Below are 20,132 nucleotides of genomic sequence, written 5' to 3'. Positions count from 1 at the left end.
CGATTACATTCCTCTTCCTTTCGTTCAATAGAGAACTACAATGCTCGACCGAATCCTATTAAATTAAAACGTCATTTATCTTCCGTTTTGCAGAAAACCAATGACGCATATGTACAAACGATTCGTACACAGTTTGTAACGAATCAGAAACAGAGCGTGAAAAAAGAAGCATCGAGTAGCAATATAATGTAGAATGAAGCAAGATGATGGAACGACGAGAATTACGAGAATGAACGCGGTAAAATGAACGATTCGTAAACCTACTTGCTCGTAGTTGCTTCCACCATCGAAGCATAAAACTGTTTGCGAATATGGGTCGGAATTTATTTTATCCATTTTCTCATCCCGTTAAACTTCTTATCTTTTTACACGTGATGTGAAACAAATCATTCACGAAGATTTATTATGAAATTGATTAATTTCAGAAAATTTTTATTTATCTATTTCTTTTTTTTTTCGAAAAAAGGATCGGATTAGAAATATATTATGCAACACTGAAACTTTACATAAAATGATCCGACGACGTAAATGACTCAACAAATTAGCTTTAATTCTTAATCCTATTTAGTGATTAGCACGCATCGTAACAGTTATACAGGGTGTCCTTAACTTCGTCACTATTATATTCTATATATGGAAAAATAAAAGGAAAAAAAAATATTATATAAATGTGGATCGTTATGAAGAAAATATACGAAAGAACAAATTTAGGTTATACGATATAATGCAAGAATAGATCAACAATATCTTTAGTTTGTTTGCGCCAGTTGAAACAAATCAAAATAGAAATGCAATTTGTCATATAATAAATTCTATTTTCAATTTCACTGTCAATCTTGTATTGTCAATAACGATAGACATTTTGAGATGCAGAATTAATTACTTTTTGCATAAATAACGCGAACGTAAATTGCTTTATTCTTTTTTTGTATACCGTAAATCTATTTCGTATTTAATATTTTTGTTATAAGCTTTTAATATTTTATGTTTTTTTTCTCATTCACAATATATCGACAATTTGTTAAAAGAAACTAGAATACATATGTAATCTTTATTTCACCAAGATTGTTCGAATATTTTCGACCGGTAGCCTGTGTGCGGAAATTAATATGATTGATCGATCGTTATTATTCATTAATTCTTATTGCTTTTTATTATTCCTATTATCGTAAATTATAAATTGGAATCTCGGTAAGATAATTAACGTAGTTACGTCGTGGACGAATCGTCCTCGATCGATCGACAAATGGGAATCTCGGTCGTTCGAGGCTGAAAGTAAAAGGACGTCGTGTTGTGAATATTAATGGGGTAAAAGTATAATTCTGTGACGCGTTAGAAAGTAACGTGTTATTTGGGACATGTGTGTATCATTGCTTCGACATCGTTTTCTTATAAAAAAAGAAAAAAAAGAAAAAAAAATTAAACAACTCGTCGAGGAAAAATAGAAAAAATTACCTCGAGGGAATTAGAAATTTCTTATCGTTTAAGTTCTAAATAAATGATTTCAGTTGATTAATTGAGTAGAAATAAAATCTACAAATAATTTCTACAAACTTTTTCTTTTTTCTAACATAGATATTATATTTGTCTGTTCCAGGGCTAAGTCTGGACAACAGCAATATGTCCATGTCCTCTGTGGGCCCGCAAAGCCCACTGGACATGAAGCCCGACACAGCAAGCCTCATCAACCCCGGAAACTTCAGTCCTTCCGGTCCCAATAGTCCGGGGTAAGTAACACTATCGTAAATCGAATGATTCTTAAGATTTAACAATTGTCGACAATGCATCGATGGAACAGTGTGCTGTACACGATTGTATCGATTCGACAGATATCGAGATTCTGGCGAATGACATCGTAAATCGAGGGTATATTGTGAGCGTAGTTATCGCCCTTACAGGAATCGAGCGAAATATATTTTGATTTTCAATTTTCGTATATTATCGTTGTAACTCGTGAAATTTTTAAATTTTTTTTAATCAAGTTAGTTAAAAAAATTAGATACGATGCTCATTTTTCTAAGGAAGTTATTCTAAAAATGTTTCACGGGTTATACGTTTCTATAAATTAATTTTGATTAATTTTTTTTTAGAGAAATTATTAAAGGGTTAATTGTTAGTTTTCAGTGGAAAAATAACAATATTTTGCTCGATTCAGGGGCAGTAGTTTCGTAGCTCGAGTTTTTGTTACTCTCTTCTTTGCATGTAAGATCCTTCACCGCTGGTTGTCACAGCAACCTTCTAAGTACGTCGCCGAGTGGCCAGAACAAAGCAGTCGCACCCTACCCGCCGAACCACCCTCTCTCCGGAAGTAAGCACCTCTGCTCGATCTGCGGTGACCGTGCCAGTGGCAAACATTATGGTGTCTATAGGTAAGTCGAAAAACAACCTATTTCTTTATTTTCTTGAAATAATCGTAACATCAAATGCGAATGAAAAAGTAGATTTAGATTTAGGGATCCCTAGAACTGGTGTCTAGTGAATTCTTTACAATATTAATAATCTCTCGAAAGTTAATTTCGATCGAAAACTTTCAAACTTTCGCAAAAATAGAATTCTCGGTTTAATTTTTCGATTTCGGTAATTAATTCTATTGAATTCTATTGAATCCTGCAATTATATGGCAAGTTCTAAGATATAAGATAATTCTATTTTTATTATTTTTTTGAATAATGAATTCGATTCTAAATTTTGATTTTGAATAAGTTTGCATAATTTCAGAATATGGAAATTAGAATTATTTGTAACGTACATAATTTTCTTTCTCAACCTTGTTAGATTGTGATTTTTTACGAGTAAATAAACAGGCAGATTGACAATTTTACGTATATACGAAAAACGAGAACGTATATTTGCACGTATAATCGTTTTGTTATATCGAATTTAATGGAGAAAGAATAAAAATCATCGACTTGGTGAACGTGTTCGAAGGAATAAGAAAACATAAAATTTCGTGACTTATTTCACGAACATGAATCGTCTATTCTTTTGTCATTTTACAGCTGGGCCCATTTATGTAATTGTTACGTATATCAGGAGAAAGTATGAGTAAAGTAAGAGTAAAAGTGTTCATGTCGTATAATGTGTTGCAAGAATTTTTTCGAAGAATAAATAGCGAGAAATTGTTCACAAATTCTTTTAAAATTCAATATATATTTACTTAAGAAATTTAAAACAATTAAAACAATTATCTTCAATAGAGATAATTTAGTTAGATTGTTAAATTATTATATTTAACAATTTTCTAATGTATTTTAAGATACTTAAAATACACGAACAGAATATTTTTTAATATTTGAAGTTATCAATTTTGAACTATGTTTTAGATATTTAAAATCTAAAATTCTTATGACTCTTTAGATATTCAAAATCCTTAAGATACTTAGAATGTATAATTGTGTTTAAAATAACTGAAATAACTTAAAATTTATATTAAATAATGTATAAATGATCAAATAAAATTTAAATATTTAAACTTCAGTTGAAATATCTAAGAATAAAAAAAATTATTCACAATTATTTCAACCTTTTCGTCTGATCAAATGTCAAAGTAGAATATAAGTGATAAGTAAAAAACTGCTAAAAGAATTATAAGCCAGGAGGTGAAAATGGAAGATGGATTCATATATTGGAAGTTTAAAATAAAAAGTGGAATAGTCCACGCCCCACATTAAACAGATCGATACCGAGTGACTTGAAAATAATTTATCGCTTATAAAATTATGTAACATCTATATACAGAAATATCTTAAGAACGATGACGTGTTTTTCAATCAACCCTCTATATGACTCAACAAAGACTGGCTAATTTTTACATTACCGTTCTTTTGTGCAAAAAAAGAAATTTGTTCGAACAAAAATTATACAAAATTAAACGAATTAAAGATAAACGAATCATATAATAATACATTTAATATATATTTTAATACATATTTTTCTTTTTTTTCTTTTTCTTAAACGAGCAAATTTCCTTCTTAACATAAGAAAAAAAAAAGATCTAATAAATTCTCCTCGTTCTGACACTTTCAGTAATAACGTAGAATAAAAATAAAGTTTCTGAGAATCTATTTATCGTAAAAAAATACTTCATCATGACTTTGCGAGTTTAAATAGCTAAAGAATACGCTAAAAAAAACTTGATTATCATATTTAACATGACTAATTTTTTTTTCTTCCATTTTATTAATGATTCTATGATTAATGTAAATTTTTCAATTTCAATAATTCCAATATATATATATTTCGAATAAATAAATTGTGAAATGTATCCTCGAATAATTCTTGGATAAGTCTCCCTCTTATTTCGATTTCATCTGTTCTCATTAAGATTTACAGGATTCATACGAAATTAGAAATTCGATAAAAGTTTTAATTGAGTAAGTTTGTAACTCCTTGGTAATACGATTGAACTTTCGTTTCAAGACACCTGCGAAAGATGGGAATATTTATCGAGTATTTGTAATAAACATCTTTAATCTATCATTGGAAAAACAATAAAGATAATAAAGATAATCTGTACGAGTATTTTTAATTATATCTTAATCTATTTCTGATAGTTTGAACTGATAATGTTATTAATATATAGGCATAATTGATGGAAAATATTATTAGCTTGATGAAAGTATATTCAATTATTATACGAAAAATATTTTTTTCTTTGTCAAATTTTCAAATGCAAAAAAAAAAAATATTCACGATCTCATACGAAGAAATATTACCATTAATCAAGAAAATATTAAATATTAAATATCTGTGAACATTTAAGAATTTTCACGTTTTACAGAAACTTGTTCGAAGAAAACTTTGCACGATGAATTTTTTCTCTTTCTTACATTTAATTGGATTCAAAAAATCTATATATAAAAAAAAAAAATGGCAAAATAATTGCCATCGAGTACATCAATCATTTCTGTCGCATATTAGTTGCCATCTTAGTCTTAATCGATTAAGAACCAACCCATGTTTCCATGTAATAGACGTCATCGACCGATTAAGTGTCGCGCGTTACACGTGAGCAGCTCGAAAAACTTGAGATCATCATTTAATGTGTCGTAGACGCATGATAAAACAATCTCGGAAGATAATCTCTCTTAAGTTGCTCGCTACTCGTCTTTTACTTTCCTTCACTTCCGCCATTTTTATCTCTTCCTCTTCTCACGACAATTATTAAGATATAAAAATTCCAAATTTCAAATTTCCTTCGTTACAAAATGCAACACGCTATTCCAAATAAAATAATTCATTTTTCTTTCAATTTTAATTCTTTCTAATTTTTCGAAGTGCTTTGTAAGCATTATCACACAGTTCGTTGCATTTACGATAAAACTTCCAAGTTTTTTTTCCTTGTTCAATTTTCTTTAGAATTTATTATCACGATATCTAAACTCGTATTTTGATAATTCATCAAACTTGCAAGTCCCTCTCTTTATATCTCAAAATTTCCTCTATGTTATATTTCTATTTCATAATTTTCCATCATTTTCCAACCATCAATTTCATAACTTTTCGCAATTTAAAGCGCAATAGGCGATGATCGTTACGTTTCCATTCCATTCGCGTTCGATCTATAAAAATTTCAAAGTTTCCTCCGTTCAAAACTCCAAAATTCGATTCCTCAAAACTGTCGTTATAGCTCCAATTGGTTCTCTGGTGAGCGCGTGCCCCACCGCCGTTTCACCTCCATCCGCCTCCCACTTTGCGCGACCGATGATGATGATGGCTCGCGTTGCATCAGAGCCTCGACAACCTTGGACTTGCTCGCCTGGTTAGGACGACTAGCCAGCCGTAGTTCCTATGGAGCAAGGGATGATTCTGTTTGCTATTTCTGTGTGCACTCACTTTGCTCCACTGGCAGCTAATTAAGCAATCACGGTCATTATCAAGGCCCGTGTTAGATTCGCGGCCTTTTTCTCTTTCATTTCTTAATGCGTTTCGATTCAGGGAGAATTAATCGCCTCGCTTCCGTTTCGTTGGATTTTTCTTCCCTTTTTTCCTCTTTCTCTTTTCTTCTTCCCTTGTGAGAAACAACACAAGTGGAATTTTATTTTACAACGATTAGGAAATTTGTTTTAGAGAAGGGAATATAGGATATTTACTCACTTTGAAATAAGAGATTGCGTAAAAGGTAAATGGATTTAAAATATGAGAATATAATAGAAATAGATAATGTATGAATTTAAATTGTCTCTTGGATTATAAAAGATACATCTTCTTTCTTTATTTTTTTCTTTGCTTATCGTTGCTTTATTCATTCTTCTTAGAATAATCCTCTTTTTTGTCGGTTATCATAGATCCAATTACTTTTTACAATGCAATTCAGAAGTGGTTTCGAAGTAATTCCTGTAATGAACAAAATAGTCAGGTCAATGATACACCATGTACGATTCAATGAAAAATTATACCTAAAGAATTGAATTCCAGCTTGTGAAATAAATTCATCGTTGAAAATTATCGGTCGGTAATGTTTTACAGACAATTTAAATAAATGCCAATTTCAAATTGTCCATAAAGTCTTTTTTTATTTTCACAATGCAAATTGAGCAGCTCCTCGACGAGACGATTACGCAAGATTACGAGTTGCTCTAGACAGATGGAAAAACATCGAATCGCAAATGGATGAAAGGAAGCCGCGTGTCGCTATTCATTATCAAAATGTTATTGTAGACGGATGTCGAAGGCCTTTGCGCATTTCCGATAGCGGAACTTCGGTCTGTGGAACGAGTTTCTTCGCGCGTGTCTCGCGTCAGACTTATTTGTCTTTAAGCATAAACTCGACGAGATCAAACGACTTTCACGGTGGTCCAGAATCTCGCCACGTGTTGCTCGTTACTCTCTTATTTATAATTTAATTTCTTCACGATCGGGAGCTGGAAGAAAAATTTCGAAATTTCGCGCTCGATGATGGAAGAAAAGGATTCGATCTAAATTTTTCAGACGGAATTTTGTTGGGATAGAAAATTTCGAAATTTTAAATAATTTTATTCGTTGAAAAGTTTTCTTCTCTCCAACGAATTTAATGTATTTTAGTAGCAATTTAAATGCACGCCTCGTCCAAATTCGTCCCTAATACATACAAGCATTGTCTCGCGTCACGACAACGGAAACGGATGGACAGTGAAAACAGTGAGTCGTGTAACTCCATCCATCGTCTCGTGACGCTTCCACCGGATTTCGTAGTTGAAAACACGCATAAATCTCGAATAAAACTCGCGTACCGCAAGCGCAAGGAAGAAAGGACGCGCGAGCGTTTTGACGTTCGTCGAGATCCATGGGATTACTTCATCGTATCGTTTCTCTTTCGTACTCTTCAGGAACAGTATCGAGATTTTGGTTTATTAGACTTGGACTACTTACGCGGAGTACAAGTTTGTTTCACCGCTATTTTTCTCGCAATTTTTCCAATTTTCATTCTTTCGCTCTTTCAGAAAGTTAGCAGCAGCGAAGTTGGAAATATTTTCTACTGTACGGAATTTTTCGTACGGAAGAACCTCTTCGTCTTAAGGAAGAAAAAGAAAAAGCACTTAAAATAAATACGAAAAATTTCAATCGAAGGTGAAACAATCATCTTACCGGCAAAATGTTTTCCTCGCGCAATAATTCGCTCTAATTGGCATCGATGCTTTCAAAGACTAACAAGATCTCCTCCCAAAGAGACGGGAGGATTTCGCTTGTCGCTTGTAGTTATTAAAAGTGAAAACAAGCTGCGAGGAAAAGGTTTGGTCCGAATCGAAAATACGCCCGATGTTTTGTGCATGGCTGGAAACAAAAATAAATTCCTGTTCGCGGAATGTGTCGCCGAGTGTTTTTGGACTAGTTCCAATTTTAAAAACGATCCTCAAATACGACTATCATCGGGGAGCTTTAACGAAAACGGAACGGAAAGCTTGTTTGCGATATTTAAATGCTACTGGCCCGGTGCGTTCCACCATTTTATTCGATATTCATCGCCCTCGTTAGCATCGGGAGAAGACAGATATACCGCACACCCAATGACAAACCGAACTGGATTAAAAACCACACTGTGATTGATTGATCAGTTAGCCCTGAACGTACGTGTAAATTTTTTTTTCCTTTTTTTTTTTTGGAATTGATAACCGCAAAACGGATCGCTCTTTTGTTTTTATTGGACAAATAAATATGATTTTTTTTTAATTCGTGAGATGAATTAAATTGAAAACATTATCGATTAGTTTCGAATGTACGTGTCAGTTTTCTTTTTTTTTTTGATATTGATAAGTACATGATTAAAACGGATCACCTCTTTTGCCTTTATCGAAAATAGATACGTTTCTTTGAAATATATATATATAATTTATAGATAATTCGTGACAGATAAAATACTAATAAATAATGTAAATTTTTTGACAATATTTTGCAAACTTGCATTATTAAAATTTATTACGTTTCAATATGAAGAATTTATTTTTATTCTTGCAATAAAACATCTTGAAATATTGTATCATTTGTAATAATAAATTTCCCGTTCGATGACCCCGTTTTTTACATTCTTTAGAATTTCATTGCAAAACAATCCATAAACATTTACCTTTCCTTCGCAAAAATATATGGCCTGATTAAAATATCGAGTCAAAATTATTGGATTGTAACGATCGCGCAAATTTCCAAAAGTCTAAACAATCCGCACCATTACTTTGGTCTGATTGAATTATTCGTGCACGCGTGCAACTTTCGATTGTCTGGTGGATACATTGTTCTTAAAGAAAAAGAAAGAGAGAGAGAGAGAGAGAGAGAGAGAGAGAGAGAGAGAGAGAGAGAGAGAGAGAGAGAGAGAGAGAGAGACGAGGGATTACGCGAGAGGGATCGTAAACCCCTAGGTATTTTATTCAATCCCTGGATTAGCCGAAGTGGAATCGAGCGAAAGAGTCGGATAAAACACGACAACGTATTCGAACTCTTTTCACGAAATACGAGTCGGTGTTGTCTGGATGTTCTTGGGTGATTCATCGTTGAAATCGTGAATCCTTTTTCTGAAATTTCGCTAAGAATATATTTTATACGGTTGCAATTGAAAAGATAAATTTTCTCGAGTGTAAATTAAGTTAACGTTAAATTGTTTATAATCTTTAACGATGAAAAAGAATTGTCTCTTATAATAGTGTTTAAATTACGAAAAGTCTAAATTCAAAATTGGATCAGAATTTTTTGAGATGCGCAACAATATTTTTTAATAGAGTGAGTACGATTCGCAAGAATATTTTATTCGTACTCATAATGAATTATTCTACCTAATAAGAAACTCTTTGATATATAAATAAAAGCAACAATAAGATTAAGCTTTAGCAGAGGCGTGAAATATAAAAAGTGTCTTCAAAGTCGTAAAAATTAAAGATTAAAATTATAAACTTCGAAGCAATTTTAAATATTCCGCTTTTAATATTCTAACGAGAAAATGATTTCCTTTGCAGCTGCGAGGGTTGCAAAGGATTTTTTAAGAGGACCGTGCGCAAGGACCTGTCGTACGCGTGTCGCGAAGAGAAATCCTGCATCATTGACAAACGGCAGAGAAATCGATGTCAGTATTGCAGATACCAGAAATGCCTCGCGATGGGAATGAAGAGAGAGGCGGTCCAAGAGGAACGTCAACGTACCAAGGAAAGGGATCAGAGCGAGGTGGAGAGCACTAGTAGCCTGCATTCGGACATGCCGATCGAGCGTATCCTGGAGGCCGAGAAAAGAGTCGAATGCAAGATGGAGCAACAGGGAAATTACGAGGTAAATATTAATCGAATGTGACGAAGAGATAAAACGGATAGTAGAATTGGAACAGTTCACGACATCGTTTGTTTCAATCACCCTGTATACACGATTCGATCTACTTTTCATTTTTTTTTAATACAAATATACAACGTGTATTAATTTGTGGTTTAAAAGTTTCCGATTTGAAGGATAAGTATAATTTAATACAAATGACATGATATCAAAAACCGAATTACTTAAAATTATACTTTTATTTTATTTATTAATTTATTTGAACGAATATGATGTGAAGAAGTTCGTGATATTGGAGTGCTTTAGATAATGGACAGCTGTGTCGGTATGAAATCAATTTATTTGTCATTGGGCCTGGATTGGTGATTAAATTAATCTCGTTTGAGATCTTCTTTCTTAATATCTATCTGATATGATCGTTTCGTCGTGTAATGCGAATTAAAAAAAAATCGATCGAGTCGTGTACACTTTAGAATAATTGAACATCTCCAATAACTGGATCGTAGATAACTCATGCGCAATTTCATTAGCACAAAGAAACGAGACTTAAATAAAAATTTACCATTCTCCCGCGCAACGGAATTTGTGGTTAGTTTGTACAACTTGTAACTTCCAAAATTTTATTATTAATAGTTTCACTTTTGCGAGAGACTTGTAATTGGTCGCAAATTGGCAAAACCGTATATACAACTCTAAATTTTAAACAAATTTTCGATACACACGCGATTATTAACTCTCACTAATCGCAACGAAAGAAGCGAGACACGAAATTTTTCGCCATTTTGCTCGTGGTTCGAACGCGGGCCGTAAATGAAGCGCCCTCCCCCCCCTAAAATTTTTTCCCGCCACCGTACAAACAACGACGTCGTGAACTGATATTTTCGTGGAATGGTCGCGCGTAGCTATTCCACGAAAACGCTCCGATTAATTCGGCATCTCTTGCAATGCACAGAATGCAGTGTCGCACATTTGCAACGCCACGAACAAACAGCTGTTCCAGCTGGTAGCATGGGCGAAACACATCCCGCATTTTACGTCGTTGCCACTGGAGGATCAGGTACTTCTGCTCAGGGCCGGTTGGAACGAGTTGCTGATAGCCTCCTTTTCCCACCGTTCCATCGACGTGAAGGACGGTATCGTGCTGGCAACAGGGATCACCGTGCATCGGAACTCGGCGCAGCAGGCTGGCGTGGGCACGATATTCGACCGTGTCCTCTCGGAGCTTGTCTCGAAAATGCGTGAAATGAAGATGGACAGGACAGAGCTTGGCTGTCTCAGGTCTGTAATAATAATGTTATTATGTTAATGCTTTTATTTTGAAAATTATTCATGGAATACGATGGCAATCTTTTGTTGTTCCATATCGAACAAGTTTTCGTTGTCTTTTTTAAATTTACATTATTCTTATCACGAATAATTAATCACGAACAGATCTATAATACTCTTCAATCCCGAGGTTCGAGGACTGAAATCCATCCAGGAAGTGACCCTGCTCCGTGAGAAGATCTATGGCGCCCTGGAGGGTTATTGTCGCGTAGCTTGGCCCGACGATGCAGGAAGATTCGCGAAATTACTTCTACGCCTGCCCGCCATCCGCTCGATCGGATTAAAGTGCCTCGAGTACCTGTTCTTCTTCAAAATGATCGGTGACGTACCGATCGACGATTTTCTCGTCGAGATGTTAGAATCACGATCAGATCCTTAGGAACAGAAGGTGTGCCGCGTCTTGGGGCACACCGATTTATAAAAGATACGACAGAAAAACAAATATAATATAGATATATAATATATCAAAAAAGCAAAGAACATCATTGAAGAGATATATATATATATATGTATGTGTGTAAAAAAGAAAATTCCCGTTGATAACTTCGATATATGTCTCTCAGTGAAAAAGAAAAAAAAAAACGAAATAAAAATAGAGATTCTCACATATCGAGTGAGATAGAATATACTTACATTTCTCTTTTTCACTGTTTTATTTATATTTCTGTTCGTTAGCGCATTATTATAATCAACGTCCTTTTCTTCGATTCGTATCGAGAGCATGTCGGAAGTCGAACAATGGATGCTATCGCTGAGAACGAATCAACGGGATTTATAACATCTACGAGAGTCGATCTGACGAATTTTCAAACTCGCTGTTATACCTCGGAATGATCTCTCTTTCTTTTTGCATTCTTTAGTCTATGACACATGTTGTTTATGTATGTCATACATTGTACAAGCAAAATTCTCGTGTGCCGATTTCCTATCGGTTATTGCCGATTCACATTAGATTTCAATTGCGTTCACGTTGAACTATGCACATCCTAAAATCATGTGGAAGTTCCTAAGATATTGATTTCTTATGCTCTCCCTTTTCTTTGTTCACTCTCTACTTTTTCGACTCGTGTATTAATTTTTCTTTATTTTACTAGTCTTTCAAAATATATACAATATATAGGATGATGATACAACTCTTCGATCTCCTTCATTTTATGTGAATTACAATCCTCGGTGTTGGTTCAACCTATAATAAGCGTGACAAGCTTTTTTTTACATTCCAACGCTGCCTCGATTCGGATCGTACACTTGGATGAGCCATAAAGAGCATCTTTAGATATATTATTATTATACATACTTACATAAAACGAAAACGTTTTACACGTGTGTGCATTATACGATAATTTATTGTTTTGTATTTTAGAGTATAGAGAAAAAAAATAATAGTAAAATTTACTAATTTCATTATCAATTAAATATATTATAATATTTCTTTTTATATATATATATATTGTATATATATATAATATATAAATATATTATTATATATATACATATATGCAAATACATACAAGTGTGTATATATATATATATTGTATATAAATACGTATATATATATACTTGTATGCAACTTATGTAATAAAAAATATTGAAATTGTAACACATAATATTATAAAATGAAAAATTAATGAAAAAGATGGATATACTCCAGGTATCATTTATCATACATAAACATATTCACATTGTTAAAAGATAAATTGATAATATGAAAGAAAATTTCTTATTAAGAGCAATTTTTATTTTTGGTAAATTGAAACTATATATATCATGTATTATTATTTTTTTGTCTTTTTTTTTGTGTTTAATTGCAATTTTTTGTTATGTGTAATAGTGAATAGTATATATAAGTTAATACTATTCTTAGTAATTTACTATTTGATGCAAAAATTGAGTTTTTCATTGAATTTAATGTATTATATTGTGAAAACTCTTAAAAAACATTCAAGAGACACAATGCTTGCAATGTAAAGTTTATCCTTTAAACCTAGATATTTAAGAATTAATTGATCAAGAACAGATCTAAGATAGAAACCTTATTATCGTTGTTAGTGATTCTCAGAATTCTCATGATGATTTTAGCTGAAGGATATAAGAAAATAATAAAAGAAAATTTAAAAAAAGTACATCTATTTTATATTTTACTTTTTTAAATTTTGAAAAATTTATTGAGTTGTGTTATTTTTAAATAATAGCAAAAAATTTGAATTGTGATTATTATATTTTTAATAAAAAATTCATTGATTTTAAATTCGTGGCAATAAAGATTCTAAATTTTTATATATTTTAATCATGTGTATAATATATATATTTAATATATTTTTTATAATCTATTGAAATAATTTTAGAACATTATTAAAAATATTTATAAATAAAAATATATTTATATTCCTTTTGTAAAATATTTAAATTTATTGTTTTTAGATTGTAATTTGATTTTAAGATTTAAAAAAGAGATCTGTTTTTCTGATATCCTTCAGTTTTAATTATCTATATAAATTACTATAGCATCCCTAGAAATCATAAGGAATGATCATACTTACTTCGATGATATAAATTATGATAATATTAAAATATTATTAAACATATTTCTATTTTTGCGTGAATGCTTACGATTGTTAGTTGTTGGTTATTGTTATCTATTTGATGAGAGTTTTTAATGTTATGCATTATCATCATGGGAAAAAAACACATTATTAAATTCCTGATTTTTTTTTAATATTGCTGGAGTTGCTGTTCATTTTATTCAAATGCCTAATATCTAATAATTTTTTATAATTCTTATGTGACACATTCAAAGGATAAATTTTTGACACTTATTCAATCCAATTTTGATAATTTTTCGAACGATTTTCGAACTAAATTCAAGTTCTGTTTATATATTATATATAATTTAAAATTTCTATTTATACATTTTTCATAAGAAACTATCATACAATTTCTGTAATATCAATTTTTTTGATGTTTTTAAATTAGAATGATATGTTCTGTTTCTTTACATTTATATTGAAAATATATATCTCGACCAAAATTACCTCTGAATGAAACGCGTTTTGCGGTCACCTCATCTAATTCCTCAATACGTGTAATAATAGTAATAATAATAATAATAATAATAATAACAATAATAATAATAATAATGAAAAAAAATAAGCAGTGAAATATAATCATAAAGAGTGGTGGGCGTGAATGAAGCTACCTGTGAATGAAGTTTCATATAAATATATAAATGTTAAAATGATGATATCTATACATATATACATATAATAATATATGAATATATATATATATAAACAAAACTTTCACAAATAATTATTAAGAACCTCATTAGCGGTCAGTAAAGTGACAAAGATAATGGCAGAATTTTTAATATCTTATTCTAAAACATATTGAAGATAATATTAAAGGTAAGAGATTCAAGATGGAATTCTGGAATGTATTGAAATAAATTTATTAATTAATAGCATGTTTCTATGATGAAGTGATATATGGGAATGAAAAAATTATATATACAATTATACAATTATATCTATATAAACTTAATGCTTTTGCCATATTTCTTTGAACTATTCTAGAAATTGTACGATGCTCAAATTATATGTAGTAATGTTTTACTTAGTAACAGTGTCCTAAAATGAACGAATGCGGTGCGTTGTAAACCTTTAGTATGATTATGAATTATAACATTCAGATTGTAACAGATAGAGAACAAAATTTTTTATTATTATTTGGTTACTTACGAAATTTGTTATTTTTTATGTATTTAATTATTCATGATATCCTTTTACATTCTATATTTTATACTTTTATATTTTTTCTTGTACTAAAATGAAAAATAATATTAGTTAGAATTTTACATTGATATTTAGTCATAGTTTTTTATAATACTTGAAAAGATTAAAAAGGTTCTACGCACCCATTCTATATAGACCAGTACAAATAAGTTTAATATAAATAGTAATAATGAATAAAATAATTGTTTTTACCTTACTGAAGCATGTAAGGTAAATGCCACTTAAATAGTAGCAGGTGTCCTATTAAATTACTGTACCTTTGATGAATTAAATTAAAAACTAGAGTACTAAAACAATCCTTCTGTGTGTATAAATGTCATAAAATTTCATGTATCAATGAATGCTATGTATTAACAAATTAACTTACTGCCATTACAATTAATTAATTTTTGGAATATTAGCATGGCCCAATATTCCATATTTTTATCTTTCTTCCTTCAAATTAAAACAAAGAAAAAAAAATTCTTATCAAATTGTTGTACCGTTTTATTGAGTAGATTTTTATAATTTGATTGTAAATTAATAAATTATGCGTAAGACTTGTAATTTTAAGAACACAGTAAACAGAAAATTCATTAATATTCAAAAATGCATTAATTATAAATGTATAGTATAGCTCTCTAATATAATATTCCAATTCAGAAATAATTATTATATTAACAGCTTAAAGATATTTATAAATATTTTTTTTATTTATATTAATACGATTTATTGTAACAAACTCAGTATGTTGATTGTTTCATATGTTTTTCAAATACATTGTTTTAAATTGGAATACTAATTCATGTTAGTGCTTAGTAATAATACTATGGTTGTGCTCGATAATTAAAGCAATGCTATATATGTATATATAATATATGCATATTTATGAACACGAATATGTACTTACATAAGTATATATTGTATGTACGTACATTTTTGAAGTTCAATTTACTATCTTTAAGCTGTAAATGTCATTTTTCGAAGCGATAACTAATTCGCACATCTTTTGATCCTTCATTTATTTATATGTATATGTATACATTTGTGGTTGCATTTTGTATACATACATATGAATTATTATTACATTATTAAAATTAAAATACGCTTTCGTATGCGTAAAAATATAACATTTTTTCAGGTAATGACATATGAAAACATATTTGGAATACGAAAGATTCCATATTGGATCGGTAACTGTTTTATAACGAATGAGAGTAATATATTCATAAAAGAATATGTGTAATAAATATGATAATGATGATGATATAAATGTAGAGAACAAAGAGTATAAGAGAGAATGCGATAGTGCGAGAGCGAAATTGTTAATGGAAGAAATGTGAAGAAGTCATATATAGAATGTAAAACAGTATGGCTAATAACAATTCTCTAGTAAAAAAAATATAATGTACCGTCTTGCGCCAAGAGATAAATCGTCTATTCTGACTTGTCTAAATATAATATTTTTATGAAGCAAAATGGTTGTTTGATTTATTGTGTACTTTTATTATTATAAAACTCAATTAAAACAATTGATTAAAATACACAATTATATCAAAATAAGAACACGACTCGTAAGCATAATTATGAAAACACCTTTTTATTCGTGATGGACATTATACAGAGTATGTTTCAGATGTAATTGTTACCCACAGACATTTTTTGATGTTAACAATAATTAGATGTATATTTTGATATTTTCATCGCTGCAAACTTCTTTCCCCATCTTCCATTTTCGAATTATAAATTAAATTCTCTAATAAGTGACCAATAAAAAAAAGTAAAAAATTAATGTTATAAACACTACAGCGAAATCAGATACAGATAATATAATAATTGAAGGGATAATGTGCTTTGTAATATCCTCCCTTCAATTAAGTTATATATTTACAATTATTAGTTCCATTGAGACTGGCATTGATTGTTGTTTAAAAAAAAATAAGTTAACTGCGTTATAGAATAAGATTGGAAGTAAAATCGTGTTTTCCATTAACTAAATTTCACAAGCTTTTCAGCATTGTGTACAGTCTTGATTTGAGTTTATCTGCAAAAATATATAAATATTAATTTTTATTCTATCGATTTATAAATATAAATTTATATATATAAATTAATATCTGGCTATAATAGACGCTATGCCGAAAAAGCGTATCACAGCGGGAATCTGATCACCATTTTTTTTTTACATGTTTGTGCAATGCCCAATACAAACAATTAAAATATAAGGCATGAATTAACATGTATGTATTTAATTCTAATCTATATCTAAATATTATTAACATAGTTACATACACTAGGCAATATTAATAAAATAGAAGTAATAAATGTAAAACTCACAATATTTTTTCCACAATTTGTTGTATACCTAAAATTATTTAGAACTTTTGTTCCTCAAGACCATGCTTGAATAACATGAGTACAGGCACAGATTCATCATCGATCTCGCGATATTCTAATAACGCAACAATACCATCAATGTCCATAGATTCACCAGTGAAAAATTGTAAGTCGTTAAAACGACTCAATATGTCTTTCATTACTTTATTTGTGTTCTTTTTAAAAACTTCTACTTGATCAGGAGCTTGTTCTTCCAACTTTGCTACCAATCTACAAAAATTAAATTAAAAATATTATTATTTAATAAAAAAATAAATTATAATAGAAAATCAATACTTACTTTTTCATATAATCTTTTAAATATAAAGTATAAGATTTTTTATCACCAAATGCAAAGGTTTCTTGAAGCCGATGATTCATGACTATATCAACACCAGATTCTACCGATTCATCCGTTCCTTCATCAGCTTCTTCAGCAGATGGGTTAAAACCAGCAATTTCTATGTCACCTGATTTACGAGTAATTACCTAATTATAAAAATAAAAAATAAATTAATAATATGAATAAATATTTAAAATGTTAATTAAATATAAGTTGAAGTTAAATATAAAATAAATTTAGGCTGCTAAATATATGGTAAATTCAGGTTAATGTAGCTAAATATAAATATATGAATGTTAAAATAAGACTAAAAGAATATATACCTTGCCATATACTTCATATAGAACATCATCAACTAATTTTATTTTATAAGTATCTGAGAACATCTCATCACCTATAATAAAAAAATTGAATTAAAATATAAAATTTAATATAATAAAATAAATTATTTAATGCATATATTATTTTATAAAATTGTATCATATAAATTTGATAGAAAATAGTAATAAAAAATGCCTTTATCATAGTAAAAAACTTATTCAAAATTAAAATTTTTCTTTAAAATATTTGTGAAATATTAATTGCTTGAAATATTTCATTTGTATTGAAATGAGTCATTTCGAACATATGGAGAGGTTATAAATTAGAATATTAAATATTCAAGTGATACTTCAATAATTTTATAACAATAAATAGTTTTAAAAATATGTTTCATGATATATTTATAGATTTATACATTGAAAACCATAGGCAAAAGATAGTTTGCAATTATTACTGAAGAAATTTTGATCCTCGTGATAGAAACGTCACTGTAAATCCATCTTTGATCAAGTGTAATAATTTATTTCTCCGTATAACAAATAATTTGAAAAATATTTGTAATGTATGTTATTTAAAGATACTTTGAATTTACATACCGGTGAAAATATCTTTGTAGATCTTCATGGTGGAAGATGGAGAAAGATTTAATTACAGCTAAACTAAATAAGACTCAGTCACCCGAAAAGAGCGAACCGGAAGGGAGCGCAGTACTCGAAGCTTGAACCAGCGTCGCTGCACTCTTCATCACAAACAATGTATAGAATAGATCTACTACCTCATGGAATTTTATATATGTAACAATATTTTCTATAAAAAATACTAAACTATTTGCAACAAAAATCATTACTTTAGAAGATATTTAATTATTTCTTATTAATAATTTTTTGATTTTCATGATATACTATGAGATATTAGAGAGAATGCCGAAATATATTGATTAATATATTAAATGTGACATATAAAAAATGTAATTCTACATAAAAGAATAAAATTAATCTTTCCTTATATATCTATAGTTTTATGCATTTAATAGCAATAAAATATATCTTATTTGAAACTTTAATTTTTATCTAAAATATTTTTTTATGTATTTTATCAAAAATAAACTAAAATGTTCAAAAACGTTTAATATTGCATGACAACTCTTATTATAAAAATATTTCTAGAATTAAGAAAAAATTATATAAAACCCAAAAAATAGCAATTGTAATAAATAAGAATATAAAAGATAAGCATATAAAATTGAAAAAAAATTTATGAAAAATTTTTTTTTTTAGAATTTTACACGCTCTTTTTTATTCAATTATATTCTTCTAATACAAAGTCGAAATTTGAATAAAAATTTATAAAAAAAAATCACATACATTTTCTGTATTTATATCCAATTACATTTTTATTTATATTTATTTATATTTATTTATTTTTATTTTTTATTTATATTTATATTTATATTACTAAGTTGAAATTTAAATAAAAATTTTTACCTTAAAATTTATAGAAAAATTTTGCGTATATAAGAATTAATTATCAGTACCATCTTACGACTAATTTTGGAAAGATGTCTAATTTCAAGAGATGGCGCTAACTTCCAATTTTTATTTTAAATCTATCTAGCTTTTTTTTTTATCTTAGCCTAATTTTAAATTAAAAATTTTAATATTCAAGAGATGGTGCTAATGATCAATTTTTATTTTATTTCTATCTTTCTTTCTGTATTTCCTTCCCTAGTTCACTCTCTTATATAGTTTCATTTGCAACAATCTAAAAATGGCATTAATGCCATAATTTTTTATTTATTTCTATCCTTTTTTCACTATTTGCTCTTATTTATACTTGCTTTTTAGCGCGTAATTATAAATGAAGTATCGTATGAATTCATTAATTTATAATAATTTCATTCATAAATGATATTTAAATATTTAACAAAATCGTATATTATTAATATTATTTTAAAAAATATTAAATTTAAAAATTTCAAAAAAATATAAATTTATTTTTAGAAATATAATCTATAATATGTTAATTTTCATTATTTGACTATAATTACTTTGTGTACTTTTCAAAGAGATGACACTACTAGTTAAATGCTAAAATAGATATTTTAATATTTTATATAGCAAATAATATTTTTTTATGAATATATATTTTATATATATATTTTTATATTTTCATATATCATATATATTAAATATATGTATTTCTATATTTTTATTTATTATACAATATACAGATAAAGAAGTATTTATGAAAGAAAGTAAAAAATATTAGAT

At 29.0% G+C, this 20,132-nt stretch overlaps 2 protein-coding genes and 1 long non-coding RNA gene across 20 annotated transcripts in view; 1 reads left to right on the top strand and 2 right to left on the bottom strand.

The window, feature by feature from the left end:
* LOC108003778 (retinoic acid receptor RXR) overlaps nucleotides 1–16,623 on the top strand; it is a 58,087-nt gene extending 41,464 nt beyond the window's left edge. For 9 of the 18 annotated variants that reach the window (XM_028664426.2, XM_017066318.3, XM_017066294.3 and 6 more), the window contains 5 exons: nucleotides 1,598–1,727; nucleotides 2,208–2,369; nucleotides 9,423–9,729; nucleotides 10,679–11,004; nucleotides 11,158–16,623. In XM_028664426.2, the coding sequence (XP_028520227.1) occupies nucleotides 1,598–1,727; nucleotides 2,208–2,369; nucleotides 9,423–9,729; nucleotides 10,679–11,004; nucleotides 11,158–11,431 (1,199 nt within the window). In that variant the 3' untranslated portion in view covers nucleotides 11,432–16,623. The remainder of the gene's footprint in view (nucleotides 1–1,597; nucleotides 1,728–2,207; nucleotides 2,370–9,422; nucleotides 9,730–10,678; nucleotides 11,005–11,157) is intronic. The other 9 variants (XM_062079298.1, XM_062079293.1, XM_017066331.3 and 6 more) reach the window with 3 other exon arrangements.
* LOC108003831 (uncharacterized) lies at nucleotides 2,956–9,427 on the bottom strand. Its single transcript, XR_009831131.1, has 2 exons — nucleotides 7,567–9,427; nucleotides 2,956–7,492 (listed from the first exon to the last, which is right to left on the bottom strand). It is a non-coding gene; the product is annotated as an uncharacterized LOC108003831 (long non-coding RNA).
* LOC108003823 (translationally-controlled tumor protein homolog) lies at nucleotides 16,398–18,626 on the bottom strand. The gene is made up of 5 exons (XM_017066353.3): nucleotides 18,459–18,626; nucleotides 17,865–17,935; nucleotides 17,500–17,687; nucleotides 17,160–17,429; nucleotides 16,398–16,866 (listed from the first exon to the last, which is right to left on the bottom strand). The coding sequence occupies exons 1-4, from the start codon at nucleotides 18,484–18,486 to the stop codon at nucleotides 17,198–17,200; spliced, it is 519 nt and encodes a 172-aa protein (XP_016921842.1). The 5' UTR covers nucleotides 18,487–18,626; the 3' UTR covers nucleotides 16,398–16,866; nucleotides 17,160–17,197.
* Nucleotides 18,627–20,132: the final 1,506 nt, after the last annotated feature.

This window comes from Apis cerana, linkage group LG9, assembly GCF_029169275.1.
Source record: "Apis cerana isolate GH-2021 linkage group LG9, AcerK_1.0, whole genome shotgun sequence".
Lineage (NCBI taxonomy): Eukaryota > Metazoa > Arthropoda > Insecta > Hymenoptera > Apidae > Apis > Apis cerana.
This window is presented reverse-complemented; position numbering and strand designations above follow the sequence as displayed.

Coding starts and splice junctions, on each gene's coding strand:
- LOC108003823 (XM_017066353.3), bottom strand. CDS start 18,486: ATGAAGATCTACAAAGATATTTTCACCG. Junction 17,688..17,864: donor TATATGAAGTATATGGCAAG/GTATATATTCTT, acceptor TTTTATAATTAG/GTAATTACTCGTAAATCAGG. Junction 17,430..17,499: donor TTAAAAGATTATATGAAAAA/GTAAGTATTGAT, acceptor TAATTTTTGTAG/ATTGGTAGCAAAGTTGGAAG.